Source organism: Ovis canadensis, chromosome 16 (assembly GCF_042477335.2).
Source record: "Ovis canadensis isolate MfBH-ARS-UI-01 breed Bighorn chromosome 16, ARS-UI_OviCan_v2, whole genome shotgun sequence".
Classification (NCBI taxonomy): domain Eukaryota; kingdom Metazoa; phylum Chordata; class Mammalia; order Artiodactyla; family Bovidae; genus Ovis; species Ovis canadensis.
Window position 1 is genome coordinate 17723064 of NC_091260.1, and position 20509 is coordinate 17743572.

General features: G+C 52.9%; 1 protein-coding gene across 1 annotated transcript in view; it reads left to right on the plus strand.

Annotated features, from left to right (window-relative positions):
* Nucleotides 1-16423, plus strand: part of ERGIC1 (endoplasmic reticulum-golgi intermediate compartment 1) — a 116403-nt gene extending 99980 nt beyond the window's left edge. The window contains exons 8-10 of the mRNA XM_069555797.1: nucleotides 729-829; nucleotides 3563-3685; nucleotides 14536-16423. Coding sequence (XP_069411898.1) covers nucleotides 729-829; nucleotides 3563-3685; nucleotides 14536-14643 — 332 coding nt within the window. The 3' untranslated portion in view covers nucleotides 14644-16423. The remainder of the gene's footprint in view (nucleotides 1-728; nucleotides 830-3562; nucleotides 3686-14535) is intronic.
* Nucleotides 16424-20509: the final 4086 nt, after the last annotated feature.

Below are 20509 nucleotides of genomic sequence, written 5' to 3' on the forward strand. Positions count from 1 at the left end.
CTTAGCCCTCCACGGCCTCGCTCATCCAGCGGGGATGGCGTGAGAGTCTTCATGAGACAGGACACAGGGCCAGATGGAGGAAGAACTCATCTCTCGTTAATTGAAAATGGAGAAAGAAATTAATCAGTAATCTGTAAATGCAGTTCTTCTGGTTGGTGGCTTTTTCTTTTTTAAAATCTTGAACTGTTTCGTTTCAAAAGTAACAAGTATTCAAACCAGACAAGAATGTGTACAGTGACATGTGATTTTTATCAAATCCCACCTCCCCCGCCCCAAGGGTAAAACTGCTCGTAGTTTCTTAGGTATCTTCTCAGAAAATTCTTCTATGTATTCACGCATGTAGAGGAGTGAATCTTCTTGCTTAGCCATCCTCCCTGGGAGTCTTTTCACTTAACAATAACCCCCCGGAGAGTGGCCTTTCCCAGCACCCCCCTCCTCAGCAGTTGCCCTTTGGTGGACATTTGGACTGTTCTAGAATCTAGTATCCATGTCCAGTGCAGGAGTGCAGATCCTGGCAGATGGAATCTTGCAATTCCTGGTGCCCAAAGGGAGAAACGAACAGGGGTTGTTTGGTGAAATCGTGCAGTCCCCTCTGACCCCTTCTCCTGCCCCCACCCCATCTCAGTACAGCTCCAAGCTCCAAGGTTTAGGGTTGAAATGATGTGAAAAGGCCTGCTGGCCGGGCATGGCCCTTCACCCTGCCTCATGCTGCTGAGTCTTTCCCACAGCCCTCGCCTCCCACGACTACATCCTGAAAATCGTGCCCACCGTTTACGAAGACAAGAGCGGCAAGCAGCGGTACTCCTACCAGTACACCGTGGCCAACAAGGTACGCGGGCGGCAGCTGCGTGCGGTTGCGCCCTCTGCTGGCCGAAAGCAGAGGTCCGGCGTGATTTCCTCTGATTTCCTTTCAAGGGGCCTTTCCTGAAGGGGTCATTTGCCCTGGGTAAAGAGGGGAGACAAGTCTCAGAGTCAAGGGGAGGAAATCTAACTGGGAGATTGGGTGTGATCTGGTTGAGAAAGGGCAGGCAGGTAGCCTTTCCCAAAGATCTAGGGTTTGCAGACATCACAGCCGTGTATCTGGCTCTGATCCTTCAGACATGGGACCCTGATTGGTTAGCACACAACAGATACTCTGGCTCGCGGGGCGCAAGCTCTTTATCCAGAATCGTGAGGCTCTTGAATTACACCAGATGGCTGTTGGTTAACTGGTATGTCCCAGGACCCCAACACTCCATGTCGTGGGGAAGTGGGCGGGCCTTGGTGAGAAGCAAAGGTTAGTCAGAGCCCTTAGAACAGGGTGACTGTCAGTGGTTTCAAGCCAAGACAGCCTCAGCTTCCCCGGAGGTCACCCTGCCATGGGACATGCGTGCTTGAAGCCCATTGGTTGAAGTATCTCCAAAAGACCCTTTACACTAGGTCCCTCCCTCTTTTTTTTTTTTTTTCCTGTTCCAGAACCACCCAAACCGCTTAAAGTGATATATTGTTTGGTGCTAATAATAATAATAGTAAGAATGAAAGTGAAAGTATTAGTCACTCAGTCCTGTCAGACTCTTTGAGATCCCATGGACTGTAGCCCACGAGGCCTCTCTATCCATGGGATTCTCCAGGCAAGAATACTGGAGTGGGTAGCCATCCCTTCTCCAGAGGATCTTCTTGACCCAGGGACTGAACCTGGGTCGCCCACAGTGCATGTCTGGGCCACCAGGGAAGCCCCAGGAAAGAGTGGTAGCTGTCATTTATGGGGAATGACCATGGGCTGGACATCATGCCCAGCTCTCTACTCCACTGTCGTTTTCAGTCATCACAACAGCTCTGACGTTGGGCCTGTTATTGCCCCCATTTTGCAGATTTGGCCACTGAAGCACTGAGAGGTGGTCCTGGAGCTATAAAGTGGATGAACGGGGATTAGAAACAACTTCTCCAGCTCCAGAACCTGGTCTCTCGACCACATCACCTACTCAGTGTGAACAGGGGGCCTCTGAGTCTGCCAGGCTGGGAGCCCCTCTTTCTCATGTGGCTTGGGGTCCCTCTGCCTGGCTCCGCCTGCACTGATGTGCTGGTCTAACTCTCTGGGGCGGAGGCATCCTGTTTCTTGGCGGGCATCTCACTGGAACCCTCGCGTGCTGACAGCATCTAACAGATGGGGAAGGCGGATGCAATCTGAGCAGAAAGTGTGTGGGCTGTGGCGCAAACTTCCCGCTCAAACCCAGCTCAGCCGCTCACTTGGGCTGTGACCTGGGACAAATCACACAACTACCCTGAGCCTCAGTTTACTCATGTGTAAAATGGGGTTAGTCCCCACCTCAAAAGATCACTGTCACATGAGGCAGTGTTTTTAAAACCACTGAGCCCACAAAAAAGGCTTTGACAAATAGTACCTACCGCTGCTCTGTTTTATTATTTCCTTTGTCCCTCAGCTCTGGGCCATGACCCAGAGAGTCACCCTGCCCCATCAACTCTCGCAGGAGAAAGTTGATCTTGTTTTGCCCAAGGCTTTTTCCTCTGAGGCTTTGGCAAGGGCCCAGCGGCCAGGACTGTGTGTTTAGCTCTCTCGCAACCTCAGCTCCAGTCTGCCCTGTGAGCGAGAGGGGCTGCATCTACGGGGACTGGTGGTGGTCCAACAGAGAGGGCCGGTTTCAAGGTTGTCCCTGAGAAGCTGCAGAGCTTGGCCCTTAGCGTTTGGGGTTGGGGTTTTAGTTTGGTTTCCAGTTGCTGTGGACGAACGAGTCCCCGTGAGGTTTTCAGCATCCTGAAGTGGATGTGCTGTTTATTCAGCCCCTTGGTATCCTTGGAGTCCCAGCCGGTGCCTTCTCCAGGAGTCTGGTGGTGGGGCTTTGTCCTCTGGCTTTCCAGCTCGGTGTGTTCCTTCTTTGAAGAAGCCCCCTCCCCACATCTCTCTCTCTCACACAATGCTCAGGAGGCCATGCGTGGCTTAGCCTGTCCCCTCCTCGCCAGGCCTTCCAGACGCCTCTGGGACCCGGCCATTCACTGACGGGCCGCTCAGCGCGCCGAGCCCCTCAGCCACGGCACTCGCAGCGCTGCAGTGTGGCAGATATCTACACACCTGCCTCCTCCTCCAGACTGTGGGCCCCCCTGGGGACGGGGCAAGGTGTTCCACCCGAGATCCCAGCACCCAGCGCGGGGCCAGCCTGCAGGAGGGATGCCTGGTGAACAGCCACCGGATAAGCCAGTAGATTCTGCGAGGCCCAGGAGCTGCAGGGAGAAGTAGGCCTTTACTCAGACTGAGCCCACGTCGCAGTGGCCCTTCAACAGCTCTGCTCTCAGACGCCTCTATTTTGATTCTGGTGCTGCTTCCAAGGTCAGACCATCCATTTCCAAGCAGCCAAGGGGGTCCCAAATGCCCCCAGCGAGTGGTGGCCCTCCAGATGCTGATGGCCGAGCTTTGGGAGAAAGGGTGTGAGAGGAGGGGTCCATGAAGCCTGACTCTGCGGGGAGGAGTGGGTTGCTGGGGACCCTGTGCAGCCCACTCCCACATCCCCCGTGAGACACGGTTGGAGTCTGAGTCTCGCACCCTCGCCTTTCTCTCGTTCCGCTGCAGGAGTACGTCGCCTACAGCCACACGGGCCGCATCATCCCCGCCATCTGGTTCCGCTACGACCTGAGCCCCATCACGGTCAAGTACACGGAGAGACGGCAGCCTCTGTACCGGTTCATCACCACGGTGAGTGGGCGGGCGCCGCCTCCGAGAAGCAGGACACTCGCGAGCCCGCAGGGCCGGGTGCTCAGCCTGTCCACACAAGAGTGTTTAGACATGTCCTCAGAGGTACGTCAATGTCAATGGCATTTCATCAAGAAACTCTTTTCCAGAGGGGAATGCCACTCATTCATTCCCATCCCTTAAGCAATTCCATCTTTAGCTGTTCCTGTTCCTGATTTTCTCCAGTGTTCTTCATTGTGGTGGAAATTATTCCTTAGCAGAGCTTCTCCTTCTCTGCGTAAGTTTACAGTAAAGATTTCACTCACGGGTTTCAATGCTAGCTGCTGATAATGTCAGATTTTCCCCTTCTTTCCTTCCGCCTGTTCTCTTTCTTCTTTTTCGCCATTGTCTCCACTGAGTCCAGTTTTCTGTGGGGCAGTGTCAAGCTGATGTCAGCTTTCCTTGGTACTGACTATTTCTGTCAACTGTTCTATCCTGACTTCCCATGCACAGTGTCCTTGGGGTCAGAACAGCAGGATCACAGTGCTCTGGCCCGGCCAGGAGGCCTTGAGAGGTTTAGTAAGCCAGAGGCGGTGGAGGTGGATGAGATGGGGTGATGTTCCCTCCTTCTTAGATTGGAAACTGCCTTTCTGCCTCTTTGTACTTTTAATAATGAGAGAATTTTAAAATAAGAGTTAGCTGTCCAGTCTTGGCTCTTTCATTTCCTGCTCCGACTTGGTCTGTATTAGGACCCTGTTATTAATCCAAAAGAGACAGGACCCCACAGTATGCTGGCTTGAAGGACACATGGGCTTCAGGTATGGTTAGACCCAGGGACAGATGTCTGAAAAAGGTCTGTCACCATCCTGCTCTCATTTTCAAATAGAATTTACCAGTAGAAAGTGCCTCTTTCGCAGTAATTCTACCCCAAGCACTGGATGGAATAGCATTGTCATTGGCTTGGCTCAGATCCCATGCCATCCTTGTGGCCTGGAAAATGAATGGTGTGCTCCAGTGGGCCAGCCCCACGCAGACTGCAAGGACAAAGACTGCGATGTAGTCTTTGGGGGGTAGTCTTTGTGGGGTTCCCCAGAGAAAAGTCAGAGGCCAGTCACTAGAAGGAGGATGGGTTGTGAGGAGGCCCAAGGCCGGATGGCCGCTCCAGGCGCTCTGTCTCATCCTCTATGAGATAGGAATAACAGTCCCCACTCTTCCTGCCTCCCACGGCCTTGTGGGACTCAGAGCAGATCAGGAAAGGGCTGCTCTGCAGTTCCAGAAAACCATGTGGATACAAAGGATGTCAAAAATTTGGGGCTCATATGAGCCTCAAAATAGCCTTTTGCTGTCCTCTGACTCCATAAAAATTTGAAACTTCTCATCAGCCAAGGGTACTTAACATAAAGCTAAAATACCAGACACAGATTGGGAGAAGATATGTGCCCCACATACAAGAAAGATTTGGGGCTTCCTGAGTAGCTCAGCTGGTAGAAAATCCACCCGTGATCCAGGAGACCCTAGATCCATTCCTGGGTCAGGAAGTTCCCCTAGAGAAGGGATAGGCTATCCACTCCAGTATTCTTGGGCTTCCCTGGTGGCTTAGACGTTAAAAAATCCACCTGCAATGGGGGAGACCTGGGTTCAGTCCTTGAGATGGGAAGACCCCTGGAGGAGGGCATGGCAACCCACCCCAGTATTCTTGCCTGGAGGGTTCCCATGGACAGAGGAGCCTGGCGGACTACAGTCCATGGGGTCGTAAAGAGTCGGACAGGACTGAGCAACTAAGCACAGCACAAGAAAGAGGTATGCTTCAGAATTTATATATCAAAAAATTCCTACAGGGAGTTCCCTGGTGGTCCAATGATTAGGACTCAGAACATTCGCAGCTGTGGGCCCAGGTGCAATCCCTGATTGGGGAACAAGGATCCTGCAAACCACATGGTGTGGCCAAGAAAGGTAAAATTCCTACGGATCAGTAAGACCAAGTTAAGTGATCAAAAAGAAAATAGCTAAGGACTTGACTGCTGACGGAAGAGACCACACTGACAATGGAAAGATGCTGAGGTTCACTAGGAACCAGAGGAATGGGATTCAAAACAGCAAGACCCAGTCGTATCCTATCAGACTGGTGGAAGGATAGGCCTGCCCTGTAAAGACTGGGAGGATACCAGGCAGGAGGACTCACATATATTCTCCGATGTGAGTGGGCTCAGCCACTTTGGATAGAGATGCACTAACCCCTTGGCTCCAAATTAGGGAATTTGAGCAAGTGATTCTACCCAAGGCCCCACAGGGTAGCAGCCCAAGTAGGTCGTGGCACTGAGTCTCAGCCAGCACTCCTACTGCAGGCCCAGAATAGGACAGGAGCGAAGATGCAAGTAGGCACCCCTGTGCAGATGTGGTCTGCATCTCAGAGGCCCTGGGGTCTGCAGCCTCGACAGTGGTGGAGAGACGACCGTGCCCACACCTCGCTGAGGGGTCACGGAGGCTCTCCTGGCCTGCTTTCTGTTTGCTCCTGCATTCCTGACAGCTGAGGCTCTGAGTGTTGAAATTTCTTGCCAAGTGGCTGAGAAGTGAAGTGACTTCATTTATTTGCTAAATAATATTTGCTAGACTTTATCCTGTGCTGGACAGCAGGAATAGTGAACTAGGCAGAGTCTCTGACTTTCGCTTGCTTCCTAGCAGGTCAGGGAGATGGCTGAGCAGGCAGAGCTGCAGTCTGGATCAGCCAGGACTCTGATGTGGACCAGGCACCCCAGTGGCAAAGACTCTTCTCTGTTGGGAAAGTTCAGAGAAGGACACCCCAGGATGGGTCTTGCAGGGTGAGGAGGCATTTTCTAGGCTGGTGAGCAAAGCAGAGAGAGTCTCAGCAAAGGAAATAGTGTGTGCCGAGGCGCACAGCACAGCGTGTCTTGTGGAGGCCCTGTAGCTTCTTTGATGGGGAAGGACTTCTGAGAGCTGGAGGTCCCCCAGACCCCCAAGGCACATGCCTGACCTGCATCACCTGGAGGCCTTCTTCTCTTTCCTTTGGCCACCAGTCACTCATCCATCCCTGCCCTGCCCACCTCCACCTGAATGGGGACCATTCCGCAGGGTACCTCCTGACATCATTAGCCTGCTAGGTTTTCTGAGGGCCCCATGCTGCCATCTTGGTTGCCACGGCAACCGTGGGGTCAGTCCAGCGCGAGCCCGCCGGCTGTCCCTGGCAGATGGCGTCATTGTGGAGTTTCAAAGGCCCCTGTCACCGGGCGGCAGATGTGGGATGACGCTCACACGCAGACACACGTGTACAGAGACCCCCGGAGCCCTCGCCGGGCAGGGTGGGGCCGAGAGGGAAGTGGAGGCACCTGCTGTGACTTTTCTTTCTCTCTTTATAAAATCAGACACTTGTGTGCAAAGCCCTGAACCCCCAAAGAGGGGCCTCTGCAAATAGCGCCTCAGCGGGGCTGTTGAAGAGGGGACTTAAGCCAGGATGTCGTCAAGTGGCGGCTGTGTGGAGGCAGCTGTGGGTGGGCTGGAATGAGGGGTGGGTGCAGGCCGGGGCGGGAGAGTGGGTGTGGAGGGGAGAGGCAGGTGGGACCTCCCCGAAGCATTCTAAGTAACAAAGCCCTGGCTTATTCAGGGCTGTCCCTCCAGGCTCTTATGGTCTACAAAGGACCAGTTCATTCCCAGCCTGAGCAGAGGAGGCATCCTCCTTCCAGAATTCTCCACCAGGCTGCCCAGGGGTCCTCTCTCTGGATACCCGGAGAACCTTGTTCAGACCTCTACCTTGTGTTGTTCCAGAAAATTGCACCGCTGAGAGAATAAACAGATGGTGTTTAACAACATGCAAGCGATCCCCTTAGAGTGCCCCCTCCCACACGTGCACATTTGTTCCCTACCCCGCCACTTGCCAAAGCCCCTTTTTGGAGATGGCCTTCAAGTGGGCAGTGGTGACAGATTGGATGGTCACGTTGCTTTCCTTGTGTGTTTTATTCGACTTGGCGGGAGCAACCAGAAGTCACCAAGTATATACCAAACTGGGTCAGTATGGCCGTGAGATTTTGCCCACCGGAAGGTAGCAGCTGTGATGACACGTCCCGTTGGCCAGCAGGGATGGCTGAGTTAGGTGGCATCCCTGACCTCATGGTGCTTCTTGCCAGTGGAATAATCCCCCAGTCTTTTGATTGCACTTCATAGCTGCCAGGCCTGAGTGTGAGGAGTTCCAGGTCTAATTCACCTCTTTGTTACCCACATGTAGCATGGGACTTGGCCTTGATATAGGTGCTCAGAAATATACAAGGGACAGCTGCTTAAAGAAGTGATGGTAGGGCTGCACTTATTAAGCAGCTACTGGGTACCAGGTAATTTTACAGTCATCTCCTTTAATCCTACTAGGAGCCCTCCAAGGTAGATGGATCATTCCTGTTTTATATGGAAATTAACTGAGGCCCTGAGAGGTAAAGAAACTCTTCTAAGATCACACAGCCAGGATATGGCAAGGCCAGGACTTTGCCCTCCAAACATGCCTCTGCCATACCCTTCCCCACCAGTTTGGGAGCCTGCAGTTTCCAAAACAAAGACTCTCAAGGATGTCCCAGCTACAGAACCCCCCAGAGGCCATGGAGCCCTTAATAAGACACCAGGATCATCTGATATAGTGACTTGTCTTGGGACTCAAGAGGAAACATTATGGCAGGAAGCAAGGCGATATCACGCGCGCGCATGTGGAAAAGTCACAGTCACGCCCGTGCAGACGCAGGCAAGCAGGCAGACTCCGCCTGAGGCTGGTCAGCTGCTGAGGCACAGGGTTTCCTGCCTTTATCTGATTACTTTTCACTCATCTGTTGGGCACCTGTAAGGATTTTCCCATTGACAAAAGGCAGCAGGTGCATGAGGTGGGGGCACTTGGGATGGTTAAAAGAACAGAAGCTGAGAGGAGAGAAAACTGAGAAGGTTTTCCATCTGAGACTGTGTGCTGGGAAGAGACCAGCTTGGTGGCTGGACTGCTGGAGCAGCCGTTTCAGAGCCTCCATTCTCTCCCGCTCGGGCGTTCCTTGGTGCAGCTCCTCTCTCTCCCGCAGGGCAGGCTCCATCACCGTTCCTCCAGACCTGGGCTAGCACAAGTTACAAGGGGGTGTGAAACGGAGCCAGCACAGGGAGGGCACACTCCTTGGCCCACCCCCCACGAGACAGTTTCCCCAAATTAGCTAAGTTATTCAGGTCTGGAAATGGGTTAAAAAAAAAAAACAAAAAACCTTCATTTCTGGTCCTTCTGGGCATTTGAGCCAAGTTCATTCTTCCAGAAGGTTGTGCACCAGGCCCTGATTGCTTCAGCTGGGTCTGGAACAGAACTGCCTGGCACTTCTTTTCTGGGGCAGGTTCTGAGACAAGGCCAGAGTATTAGAATGGCACGGGCTACGTTGTATAAACCACACTTATTTTTACAGCCACACAGCTTCTTCATGAACCTCCCTGACAGAGACTTCTTACCTCAGGATATCTGATATGAAAGACTCAGCTGAGAAAACAAAATAGAAAGAAGCCATCCGAAAAAAAAAAAAAAAGCCATCTGTACGTGCAGATGAGGACTGAGGGGAGCCTTCAGGTCAGGGAGAAGCAGGTGGGAGACCTGAAGAGAAGCAGGCCCCCTGTAGCCCCCCAGACCTGGGTGCTCATCCCGCGTGCCCACTTGGTATAGCTGTGTGACTGTGGGCAAGTTGTTCCCTCTCTGAACCTCTGTTTCCTCACTATGAAAAGGCGCTCAGCCCATTTGCCCCACCACTTGGCACGATGGGGTGGGAAAGCAGAGGAAAAGTGCTGTCTCGGTGCTGGCACATAGTAGGTGCTGAACAGAGGGGGCAGTGCCGGGGAGGGTTTGGGGGTTTGTTGCTTTGTTTTGGTGTTTTTGGCTTTACCACATGACATGTGGGATCTTAGTTCCCTGACCGGGGCTTGAACCCACACCCCCTGCATTGGAATCACCGTCTTAATCACTGGACTGCCAGGGAGGTCTCCAGGGTGGTGGGTATTTTGCAGCTGCAGCCACTATAACAATGGCAAGGAAAGGGCTCCACTCTCTCCCCCCAGCCCCCTGGAATAAGGGGCGCCAGTGGGAGGTTCGGCAGGCATGACCCCATGGCTGGAGATCACCGCACCCTCTCCACCCCGCCTCTGCTCCCACCTCTCCCAGCTCTAGTCATCAGCTTCCCTTCCGCAGCAGCCCCCACCTCTCTCAGCCACAGCCTCGGTGTTCTCATCTGAGGCTCCAGCCTGACTGCCGCCGCCAGCATTTGATGGGACTCTGATTCATTATTTATTTCCTCAGACTGGGCCTTTTCCCTGAGCCCTGCAAGCAGGGCTGAGTGCAGGAGCAAAGTGAATGAACAGTTCCCAGGCACTTCCAGTGGCACATCAGGCAGCTGGACAGAGCCTCCTAGTGGACCCCAGTCACAGATGGGAGAAACTGAGGCTCTAGGGGGTCCACTGGCTTTCCCAGCCAGGGTCGCAGAGCTGGGAGCTGCCCCCAGGAATTCTGACTCCAGAGCCTGGTGGAACAACAGAGGGGTTCAGGCCACCAGCCAGTGTGGTTGGAACGTGTCCTCTTCATATTATAAGGCACCAAGAGCAATGACTAAATGTCAAGGGAACACACCACCCCTTCTTCTCAAGGTAGGCGCGCTGACTTCATTCTCCCCACAGTGGAAGGGCGGGCAGCTGGGGGAGCCACAGGGAGGAAGCGTCCGCCTGAGAACAGAGGGGCATTATGGATGGCTCCTGACGGAAGCAAGGGAACGTGCGTCTCCCAGACTCACTGGGGCCTCCGGACTGAACTGTCCTCATCTCCGTTTCTGGAGCGGGCCTGCTGACCGGAGCGGGCTCGCGTGTGCCGGCCGGGGTGGCCGCTCCCAGCTCAGCAGCCCCGCTCTCCCCTCCCCTCCCCCCACCCCAAGGTTGTTCCCCTGCCTAAAGCGGGGAGATGCAGGAGGCCAAGGGAACAGGCAGTGAAGCGGGTGTGTGTGACCCGGGCAAGCCCACAGCAGTCCTGACACGGGAAGGGGTGGGGATCAGCCTTCCCGTTTGTAAAAGTTAGGAAACTGAGGCTCAGGGAGCAATGGGGGCGGCCTCCAACATCCTGAGTCTGGTCCTCCACCCACCAGCCCCTGGCCCACACCCGGAAGAGTGAGCCGTCCTTGCCCCCCGCCTAGGCCTGGAGCCCTCCTCCTCCTCTCCTGGGACATTGATTTGGTCATTCATTCTCTTACTGCTCCTCTGCTCTTTGTCTCTCACTCCCTCCTGTATTTGGTGAGCATGTCCTAAGCCTGTGTAGCTCCGGCTCTCCTGCTGACTTCTCTCCCTGGTGCGTTCAGGACAGCGAGCTTTACGCTGTAGAGTTGGGGTAGGAGGTGGGGAGTTAAGGGGTGCTCCTTGCCTGGCCCGGGCCTGGAAACAACCTCTGCGGTCTGCGGTGCTTTGCCCCCAAGCATGTTCTTCGTGACATACGCTTCTTGCAAACCTGTTTGCCTCTGTAGAATGGACCTTCAGAGGGCTTGGGACCTGAGCAACTATGGAGAACCTGCCTGCAGTGCCTGGGACATCCTCACCGCCCTGTCCTTCCGAAAATTGCCTTGTCCTTTGCTTAAAGAGTTAGGTAGAGAATGGAAATTTAGCCCCAAAGGCCTGCTCTGGGGAATAAGTGGTATTTTATATGTTGCTCTTTCTAGACTGGGTCTCAGGCTGAGAAAAATCTCAGCTCTTAGCAACAAGGTTGGAGCCTTCCAGTCAATTGGAAGGTGAGATGAGGTCCCATTTACTGACTACCTACTAAGTGCTAGGCACTCCAGAGGCATTGCCTACAATTCGATCATTGGCAAAGTAGGAGTGGTTTGCCCATTTTGCAGATCAAAAAACTGAGGTGTGGGAAGGCGCTTTCGTGCCCAGAGTTAAAAGGTGACGGCCACGAAGCAACTCGGCTTCCAGAGGCCAGGCTCTTCTGCTGGCACAGCCAGGAAAGCTGCTGCGGGCTCCTCCGTCCTCACCTCCTCACCTTGGCCGAGTGCCGTGGGGAGGCCCACGCCTCTCAGACTCCGCACCCACAGAGGCCCGCTCTCCTAGCTCTGCAGAGCAGCAGGCAGGGGAGCCAAGTGTCAAGGACACGACTCGCTTCCTTTTCCTCTGTGTTCATCTTGGGCCCTGTCCCCTCTCCCGGGTCAGGGAGATGCCAAGGCACCATCCTCCCTTCCACGAGGCCTTTATCTCAAGAGCTGGATCACCCTGCTCACATGTGTGGTTGGTCATTCCCCCCCGCCACCATCAGCCAGGTCTGGTGAAGCCGTCATCTTTCCACCAACAAGGGAGGGCCCAAGTTTGAAGACAGACAAACCATCTGGTGCAGCCTCATAGCCGCATTTGCGTTTCAGACGTAGAGACCTCCTGGGGATGAGGGTCATGGCCACGACTGACCACCCTCTAGGACGAGTCCAGACGTGGCAGGCCCCTGGTGCTGGGCCTCTCTGTGGCCACCATCTGTTGAAATCTAGGGAGCCCTTCAGCCTGGGAGCACCCCAAGACCCTCTCCTCACAACCCCTGCCTCACCTCACCCCCTGTGGATGTGTGGAGGTGGGGTGCTCCAGCAGGCCAAAGACAGAATTAGGAAAGCAGGGGGCCGTGGCCATGTCAGGTGGCTGCTAGATTTCCATCTCAGCTTCTGAGGACCATCCCCCTGAAGATGCCAGGACTTCCCCTCAGCTGACTGGTGGCCAGCGCCTGAGTAGACAGAGGGGAATGTGGGACACGGGGCTGCAACAGCAGCGGATGCCCACAGAGCCTGCCGTGCTCCCAGGGCCTCAGTTTCCCCGCAGCTCTGCGCTTGCTCCCGTGCCTCAGTGCACGTGTTGTCTCCCGCTCCGGGCCAGCCCTGTGAAAGCAGCTCAGTCTGGGTGCCAGGTGTATGTGAGTCATCACACACACAGGCTCCAGAGCGTGCAGATGAATATAGATATGTGTGTGTGGCTATTTTTTATTTTTTTTTATTATTTGCTCCATTGCACTTAAGTCACATTTTCCTATCCTCTGATCCAAGCTCTGAAAGCTTTTTGTGGTATAAAATCGCCCATCATCTGATCCGCTCTACCGAAATAACCCAGCTTCCCTGCCGTCATCTTCCTTGAAAAGGGGCCCTGCGTCATGCTCTGAGGCGGGCGGGGAGAGGCCTTGCCCGCTGAAAACACTTCATAATAATCCCCCCCAGCACCCCCATCCTCCTCTCTCCCTGGGGGGCTGCTCCGGTTTCTGGGGCTGTTATTACTGGAATGCCAGCTGCTTACTTACAGCTCATCCATACAGACCTGCTCTGTCTGTCTGGGCCTCACAGGCCTCCACTTAGCTCATCTGGTGGAAATATAATTTCAAAAATAAATGCTGGTGCGATGCACACTTCCCTCTTGCCTCCACTGTGTCTCCTGGCCTCGTCCACGTGGCACCGAGGGCCCAGGGAGGCGCTGCTGTCTCCCAGAATCCTCCAGTGCTCAGCGGCAGGGGCCTGCAGGGTGGCCCAGCATGGCTTCTTCCGAGCCCCGTGGTCATTTCCCTGCTTAAATGTGGCATGGGGGAAGAAGTGAGAGCTCAGGAGGCAGACAGACTTGGCTCTGCCGTGCCGTTGCTGTGTGACCTTGGACAAACTCTTTCCCTCTCTGGACCCCATGGGTACATGAGAGAAGAGGTGCTTACCTCCAGGGCATATGGCGTGGTGGGTAACACTGGTTTTTATGAATGATTTAAGTATGTCTTAAGGGGAAAAATACATTCAAAGTTTCCTTACAAATCTTTTAGGCACTTTGGTTTCTTTGATAGCCCCAGAAAGCACTCATAGGTAAGCCAGGACATTTTGAGGAGAATGTAACATGTTGATGCGTCACAAGTAGGAGTCCTGTCAAATTCAAAGCAAAGTGAGTAATTCTATGAGGTGGGCTGTTCATACCCGGGAAGCAGCCGAGTGCCATGCTGAGAGTTTTGAACTCCAGTTTGACTCAGATGGTAAAGAATCTGCCTGCGAGACCAGGGTTCAAGCCCTGGGTGGGGGAGATCCCCCTGAGGAGGGCATGGCAACCCACTCCAGTATTCTTGCCTGGAGAATCCCACGGACAGAGGAGCCTGGCAGGCTACAGTCCATGGGGTCACAGAAGGAGCTGGACATGACCGGGCGACTAACGCTTTTCAGCCACTAGATGCTGTGGCGCTGGGCGAGTGATTGACTGGCCCTGCGCTGCGTCTCCGCAGATGCGCTATGTTGTAAGAGCAGTGCTTCCCTCTGGAGCTGGCCTGAGGGTTCAGTGAGGTGGGCGCATCAGCACTCCAGGCCTGGCTCAGAAAGGTGTGTAAGTGCTGTCTGCTTTGCTGTAGCTCTTATCTTACTCTGAATTGAGGAAGTACAGACACACAGGTCACATTCATGACCATCCCCTTATGGCTGCAGGGTTTTTTAAAAAAATTATTTATTTGGCTGCTCTGGGTTTTAGTTGCTGCGTGTGGGATCTAGTTCCCAGACCAGGGGTCGAACTGCAAGGAAGGAACTTGCGAACTTCCCCCGCATGGCAAGGAAGGCAGATTCTTAACCACTGGACCACCAGGGAGGTCCACTGATTATTTTTATTATTGTTTTTATTTGAGCCCTGGGTGTGTTCCACATCCCACTGGTTACCATGGGGCGGGTATAACGGGTAGGAGCGTCAGTACTTGCTGAGCTCATCATCTCGTGACTTAGGGCCCACTGGTTACCATGGGGCAGGCATAACGGGTAGGAGCGTCAGTACTTGCTGAGCTCATCATCTCGTGACTTAGGGAGGTCTAGCCATTGCTCCCTTCCCCACTGACCTCTGACCATTCCCCCTCCTTTCAGATCTGTGCCATCATTGGCGGGACCTTCACTGTGGCCGGCATTCTGGACTCGTGTATCTTTACAGCCTCGGAGGCCTGGAAGAAGATCCAGCTGGGCAAGATGCATTGATGACCTGCCCGGCCCCACGGCCAAGGACCCGGGAGACCACCAGCCCTGCCCCGAGCACCCCATCTCCTCCTGCCCTCTGTCTGGCCCAAGACCTGGCTGTGTCCCAAAGTGGGGGTGAGGGGAGGGAGGGGGTGGCTCCTGGGTTCGACGCTACCTCTTTTCCCCAAGTTTAATTTTAGATAAATTACACTGCCTGAAGTTGGGGCACCCCTTTCTTTCCCTGAGGAGCCCCAAGACCAGAGACAAGGCCAGACAGTTCGGGGACGCACTCCTGGGAGAGCTGCAGTCCCCTCCCCTATGTGGGGAAGCCCAGAACCCATGCCCATCGGCTCGCGGCCAGGCTTTGACAATCTCGCAGCCCCCACCGTTTGGTCCCACTGGCCACTTGGGTTCTGTCCTGGGCAGGCAGCCTGCAGACCTGGGCTCCAGGTTCTGGACCAGGCTACCCAAAGGCACCTCCCACCTGGCTCCTTCAACCAAGTACGGTACTTCCCAGGCAGGCCCCTGAAATGTGGCGCCGTAGATGGAGCCGTCGCCTCTGCTCCATCCCTTCCTGCCTGACCTAGAGCCCAGGCCTCAAGGCCCTCTCTCCCACGCCTTTCTTTTCCGGCCCAGAAGCACATGCCCAGTGGCAGGGCAGCAGCCTTCGTAGACTCAAGTCTGCCCACTGGTCACTGGGTGCTTGGCGACTTCCCCTTCCTCTCTTCATCTCGTTCCTCTGCCCCCCTGCCAATGTGCCTCAGCCCCCGTGCTGTGTGGCCCCAGCATGGCTTGGTGGAGGGGCAGGCTGTGACTGGGAAGTCATCCTTTGAGGACTAGACATGGTTTGTACATCAGTGTCCAGATGGGAAGCATCATTTTCTGCAACCCTAAAGTAATCATGTCTTGGCCTTTCCCAGATGGCTGCCAGCGATCCCAAAGCCTTAGGTGGGAGAAACCAAGTGGACCAGCCCGTCTCCCATCTTAGCACGTCCACCTTGGGCTCCCAAGGGTGCACAGCGCTTGGATCTCTCTGAACCCAGCTGTGGCCCACCTGCCCCGCCGAGCTCCCCGTTAGCTGGCCACACAGCAACTCAGTCCTGGTTCCTGGGGCGGCTCCACTGTTTCCTCACTGGCTCCCGGGTGGGTCCCCACCCCACTGCTCCCCCTTCTCCTTCCCCTTTAGTCCTGGAAGGGAGGGGCCGTGGTCCAGGCACGAATTCCACCTAGGGAATTTTAGGTATGCCCCTCTGTCCCAGCGAGAGAGCCGCCCACTGTTTTCCATTTATATCAAGATTGTTTGCATACTTTTGTAATTAAGGGGAGTGTCCAGTAGAAGGCATTTTAAAATTATCTCTACGGATGGTTCAAGTCTCTGCCTTTTGTGATTTTTGGCTCTCAATTCCAATTAGAGAAGCTTCCCTTTGCATTTGAGTTGATGGATGTAAGTGTAAACTGTATTTGGTTATTTCTGGTATCTGTGGCCACTCAGATGGGTTTCTTCCCCCACCCCCCCCACCCCCGCATTCTCTTCCCCCGTTACAAAAGAAGTCCCTTGGGTGTGTGAATATGTGTGTCTGTACATAGTGGGCAGGGCAGGGTGGGGAAGTGTGTGGCATGCACATGAATTGAAATCCCACATTGATGCATTTTAAAAAAAAACCTTTGAGGACATAGGGGATGTCAATTTCCTATGGAAGAGACACCTCTGACTCATAAGGAAAATCTCAAGGGAAAAAAATGTTTTAGTTCTTTCCCCACTCATTGGGTTCAAATAGATTAAAAGGCTGATTTTCAGAAATATTGCCGTGTGTTACTTTTGACTTGCTTACGGTTGGGTAGCCTGGAGCCTGGGATCGTAGTCAGAATGGAATTTCATTCTAGAGGAGAGAAGCCGGGAAATATAGGGAATATCTGTGAGCATGATCAGAAAGTCAGGAACCCTTGGATTCAGTCTTCCTCTATTGAATCCCTACAGGACGTTTTGCAATTGGCTACTTTCTTTCCTCTTTTTTTTTTGAAAAATTTGTTTTATTGAGGTATTTGAGCTTGATTGACTACGCTGTGTTAACCTGATCTACTTTCCAGTTGCATAGCCTCAGTTCAGGTCCTTAACCTCAAGGCACTGTTGTAGAAATTAAATCTGTAGTTTGTGCAAATAAATTATACTGGACCAGAACAAGCTCATGTATGCAGGGAGTGGTACACGGTAAATTTTCAAAAACAGTACCTGTTCCGCATAGGTATTCCCAGATCAAGTAAGGGAGACGCCTCACCAGCTGTAAGAAAGGGACTTGCATGGACACTTGCCCTTCCGCTGCCCAGTGCTTCAAAGCCTTCTCTGCACGGACGTGGATGAACATATCAGAGATGAGCGTGAGAGCGCACCAGTCTGCAAGAGACTCTTCACTGACCCTCTCTATTCTCTCTTTAACACTCTGTGTGACATTTGAGTTATTGTGACACTCAGAGCTAGTGACCAGGAGTGTATGCCCACCAGGAGTCAGAGGCGTGGGCTTTCCAGATGGCGCTAGTGGTAAAGAATCCGCCTGCCAGTGCAGGGGTCTCGAGAGACGCAGGTTCGATCCCTGGGTCAAGAAGATCCCCTGGAGTAGGAAATGGCAACTCACTCCAGTATTCTTGCCTGAAAAATTCCACAGACAGAGGAGCCTGGCGGGCTATAGTCCATGGCTGCAAAGAGTCAGACTCAACTAAGTGTACACACAGGCAGAGCTGTGTTCCCAAACCTGTTTGTGCCAGCTGGGCTTTGTGCTGTAGTGATGTGACTTAGTTAACCAGTGAAATATGATCGAAAAATGAAAGGACCTAGGAAAACTAAGTTGAATACTTTGGAGAGACCTGGTAAAGGTGAGTTGCCACCCCCTCCTCAAAATGCTGCTGAACTCAGGGAATACCTTGGCAGTCAAGTGGTTAGGACTCCATGCTCGTACTGCGGGGGTCGTGCAACTACCCTCTACCCGCCCCCAAAACCCCACCAAGTTCAAGGTGAAGAAGATGACTGAAAAGGGTTGGGGGAGGACAGTCCTTGAGGATTCTGCATCCACATTGAAAATGTATAAATTCTTATTCCACGGTAAATGAAAAATTCTTTTCCACGGAAAATGAAACCTGGAAACTTGGGATTGGTTTTTGTAAGGACATAGTTTACAAAAGGAGGATAAAGGAGAACTCCAACAGAGGAAATGAAAAGCTCAATGAAAAGCTTTGCTTAGAGTCAAAAGATGAGCCCAATGTTTTGTGTTATTTTTTTATTTTATATTGGGGCTTTCCTGGTGGCTCAGATGGTTAAGAATCTGCCTGCAATGTAGGAGACCTGGGTTCGATCCCTGGGTCAGGAAGATCCCCTGGAGAAAGGAATGGCAATCCATTCCAGTATTCTTGCCTGGGAAATCCCAAGGACAAAGGAGCCTCTTGGGCTACAGTCCATGGGGTTGTGAAGAGTTGGACACGATTGAGCAACTAGCACGGCCAGTTAACAATCTCGTGACAGTTTCAGGTGCACAGCAGAGCGACTCTGCCATACATATACACGTATCCATTATCCCCCAAACTCCCCTCCTATCCAGGCTGCCTCAGTGTTGAGCAGGGTTCCCTGTGCCACACAGTAATTCCTTGTTGGCTGTCCATTTTAAATATAGCAGTGTGTACATGTCATCCCAAACACCCTAACTATCCCCTGCTGCTGCTGCAGCTGCTGCTGCTGCAGCTGCTGCTGCTAAGTCACTTCAGTCATGTCCGACTCTGTGCGACCCCGTAGGCAGCAGCCCACCAGGCTACCCCATCCCTGGGATTCTCCAGGCAAGAACACTGGAGTGGGTTGCCATTTCCTTCTCCAAAGCACTAAAGTGATAAGTGAAAGTCAAGTCGCTCAGTCGTGTCCGACTCTTAGCGACCCCATGGACTGCAGCCCACCAGGCTCCTCCGCCCATGGGATTTTCCAGGCAAGAGTACTGGAGTGGGTCACCAGTGCCTTCTCCGAACTATCCCCTAGTAACCATAAATTCATTCTCTAAATCTGTGAGTCTATTTCTGTTTTATAAATTTTTATAAATAAGTTCATTTGTATCATTTTTTAAGGTTCTGCATATAAGGGGTATCATATGACATTTCTCGTTCTCTGACTTCACTCAGTATGACAGTCTCTGGTCCATCCAGGGACATGTTGCTGCAGATGTCATTATTACATTCTTTGAGTAACATTCCATTGTATATATGTATCACATCTTTTTCCACTCCTCCATCAACGGACACTTAGGTCGCTACGTGTGTGTGTGTGTGTGTGTGTGTGTGTGTTTAAGCTTGGCATGGCGGATCTTAGTTCCACAACCAGGTGTGTGTGTGTGTGCGCGTGTTTAAGCTTGGCATGCCGGATCTTAGTTCCACAACCAGGTGTGCGTGTGTGTGTGTGTGTGTGCGTGCGTGTGTGTGTGCGTGTGTGTGTGTGTGCGTGTTTAAGCTTGGCATGCCGGATCTTAGTTCCACAACCAGGGATCAAACCCATTGCCCTCTGCAGTGGAAGCATGGAGTCTTCACCACTGGACTGCCAGGGAAGTGCCTGGTGTTGTTTTTATGATTTCTGAACCAGTTTCTTTCACTTACCTAACCAAGTGCAGACTATAGTATTTTCATGGGAGAGGATTTCTCAGTCAGGGCTTATGATACAAACCCAGAGCGGGCTAGGTGATGGGTTGGGGGCTGTGGTGGTTCCGGCAGAAACGGTTTCTCCTGGGGAGGTGTTGCAGCTGCAGTAGAGGTGAAGCCGCAGAGGTGCTTCAGTGAGGAGCTCACGTGAGCGCACATGCTGAGCTCATGCTGCTTGGGGGCAGGGTAGTGCTGGGAAGCTTGGGGAGAAGTAGGCTGTAGCCGTGGGGCTTAGAAGTGGCAGCTGTGTAGTTAGGTTCTACAGCTAAACGTCACAAGCTTGCTTTTGGTTCTTGCCCAAAACAAATGGCAGGCCACTGGCAAGTCTGATCCCTTCTTAAGAAGCTGGTTCCTTAGCCGGTCCAGCAGAGAGAAGCCAATGTGAGGGGCCTGTGTGGAGAACTTTCACCCAAGGCACTCCCCTAACCCCGCCCCTCCCAGCAGTTGTCCTCTGTCAGTTCTGTGTGATGAGGTCAGGCACTGTATTCTGACCAAAATGAGTAATTTTTATCTCAACTCTTAGAGCTACCAATGGTTCAGGCCTTGTCTGTCTTAATCCTCACAGCAGCCCTACAAGATGGCAGCTGCCTCCTTGTTAAAGGAGGACACTGAGCTTGGTAATCCCTCTAGGGCACACAGCCAGCACGTGGTGAAGCTGGAATCCAGACCCAGGCTCGCGCGCCTCCAGGGTTATGGAGGATCGTGCGGCTCCGCCTTTCTACCCACAATCCCTGTCGAAAGAGTAAACTGACTCCTCCCCCTAAAGAGAGGGGCTGGGAATTGAGAGCGGGGAGGGCGCTTTTGGTCTTCGGTTTTCTCTCTTTTAAACAGCCTGCAAAGGAAAGCTGAGTTGAACACTGGGGGACTTGATTTTTTTTATATATATATATAGTTTGTATTAGAACTGTTTGTTTATTTGGCAGCGGTGGGTCTCAGCTGTAGCACACTAGAGCTTCGATCCTTTAGGTACGGCATGTGGGATCTAGTTCTCTGATCAAAGATGGAACCCAGGCCTCCTGCACTGGGAGCATGGAGTCTTAGCTACTGGATCACCAGGGAAATCCCGTAGGGGGATCTTCTTCAGCAAAATTTTAAACCCTTACAACATGATTTTATTTACGCAGATAATAATACATGCTCATAGCCCCACTGGAGGAAAAGCAGAAAAGAGCAAAAAGGGAAAAAAGGAAAATTAAAGTCACCCATTATACCTGAAACTAACACA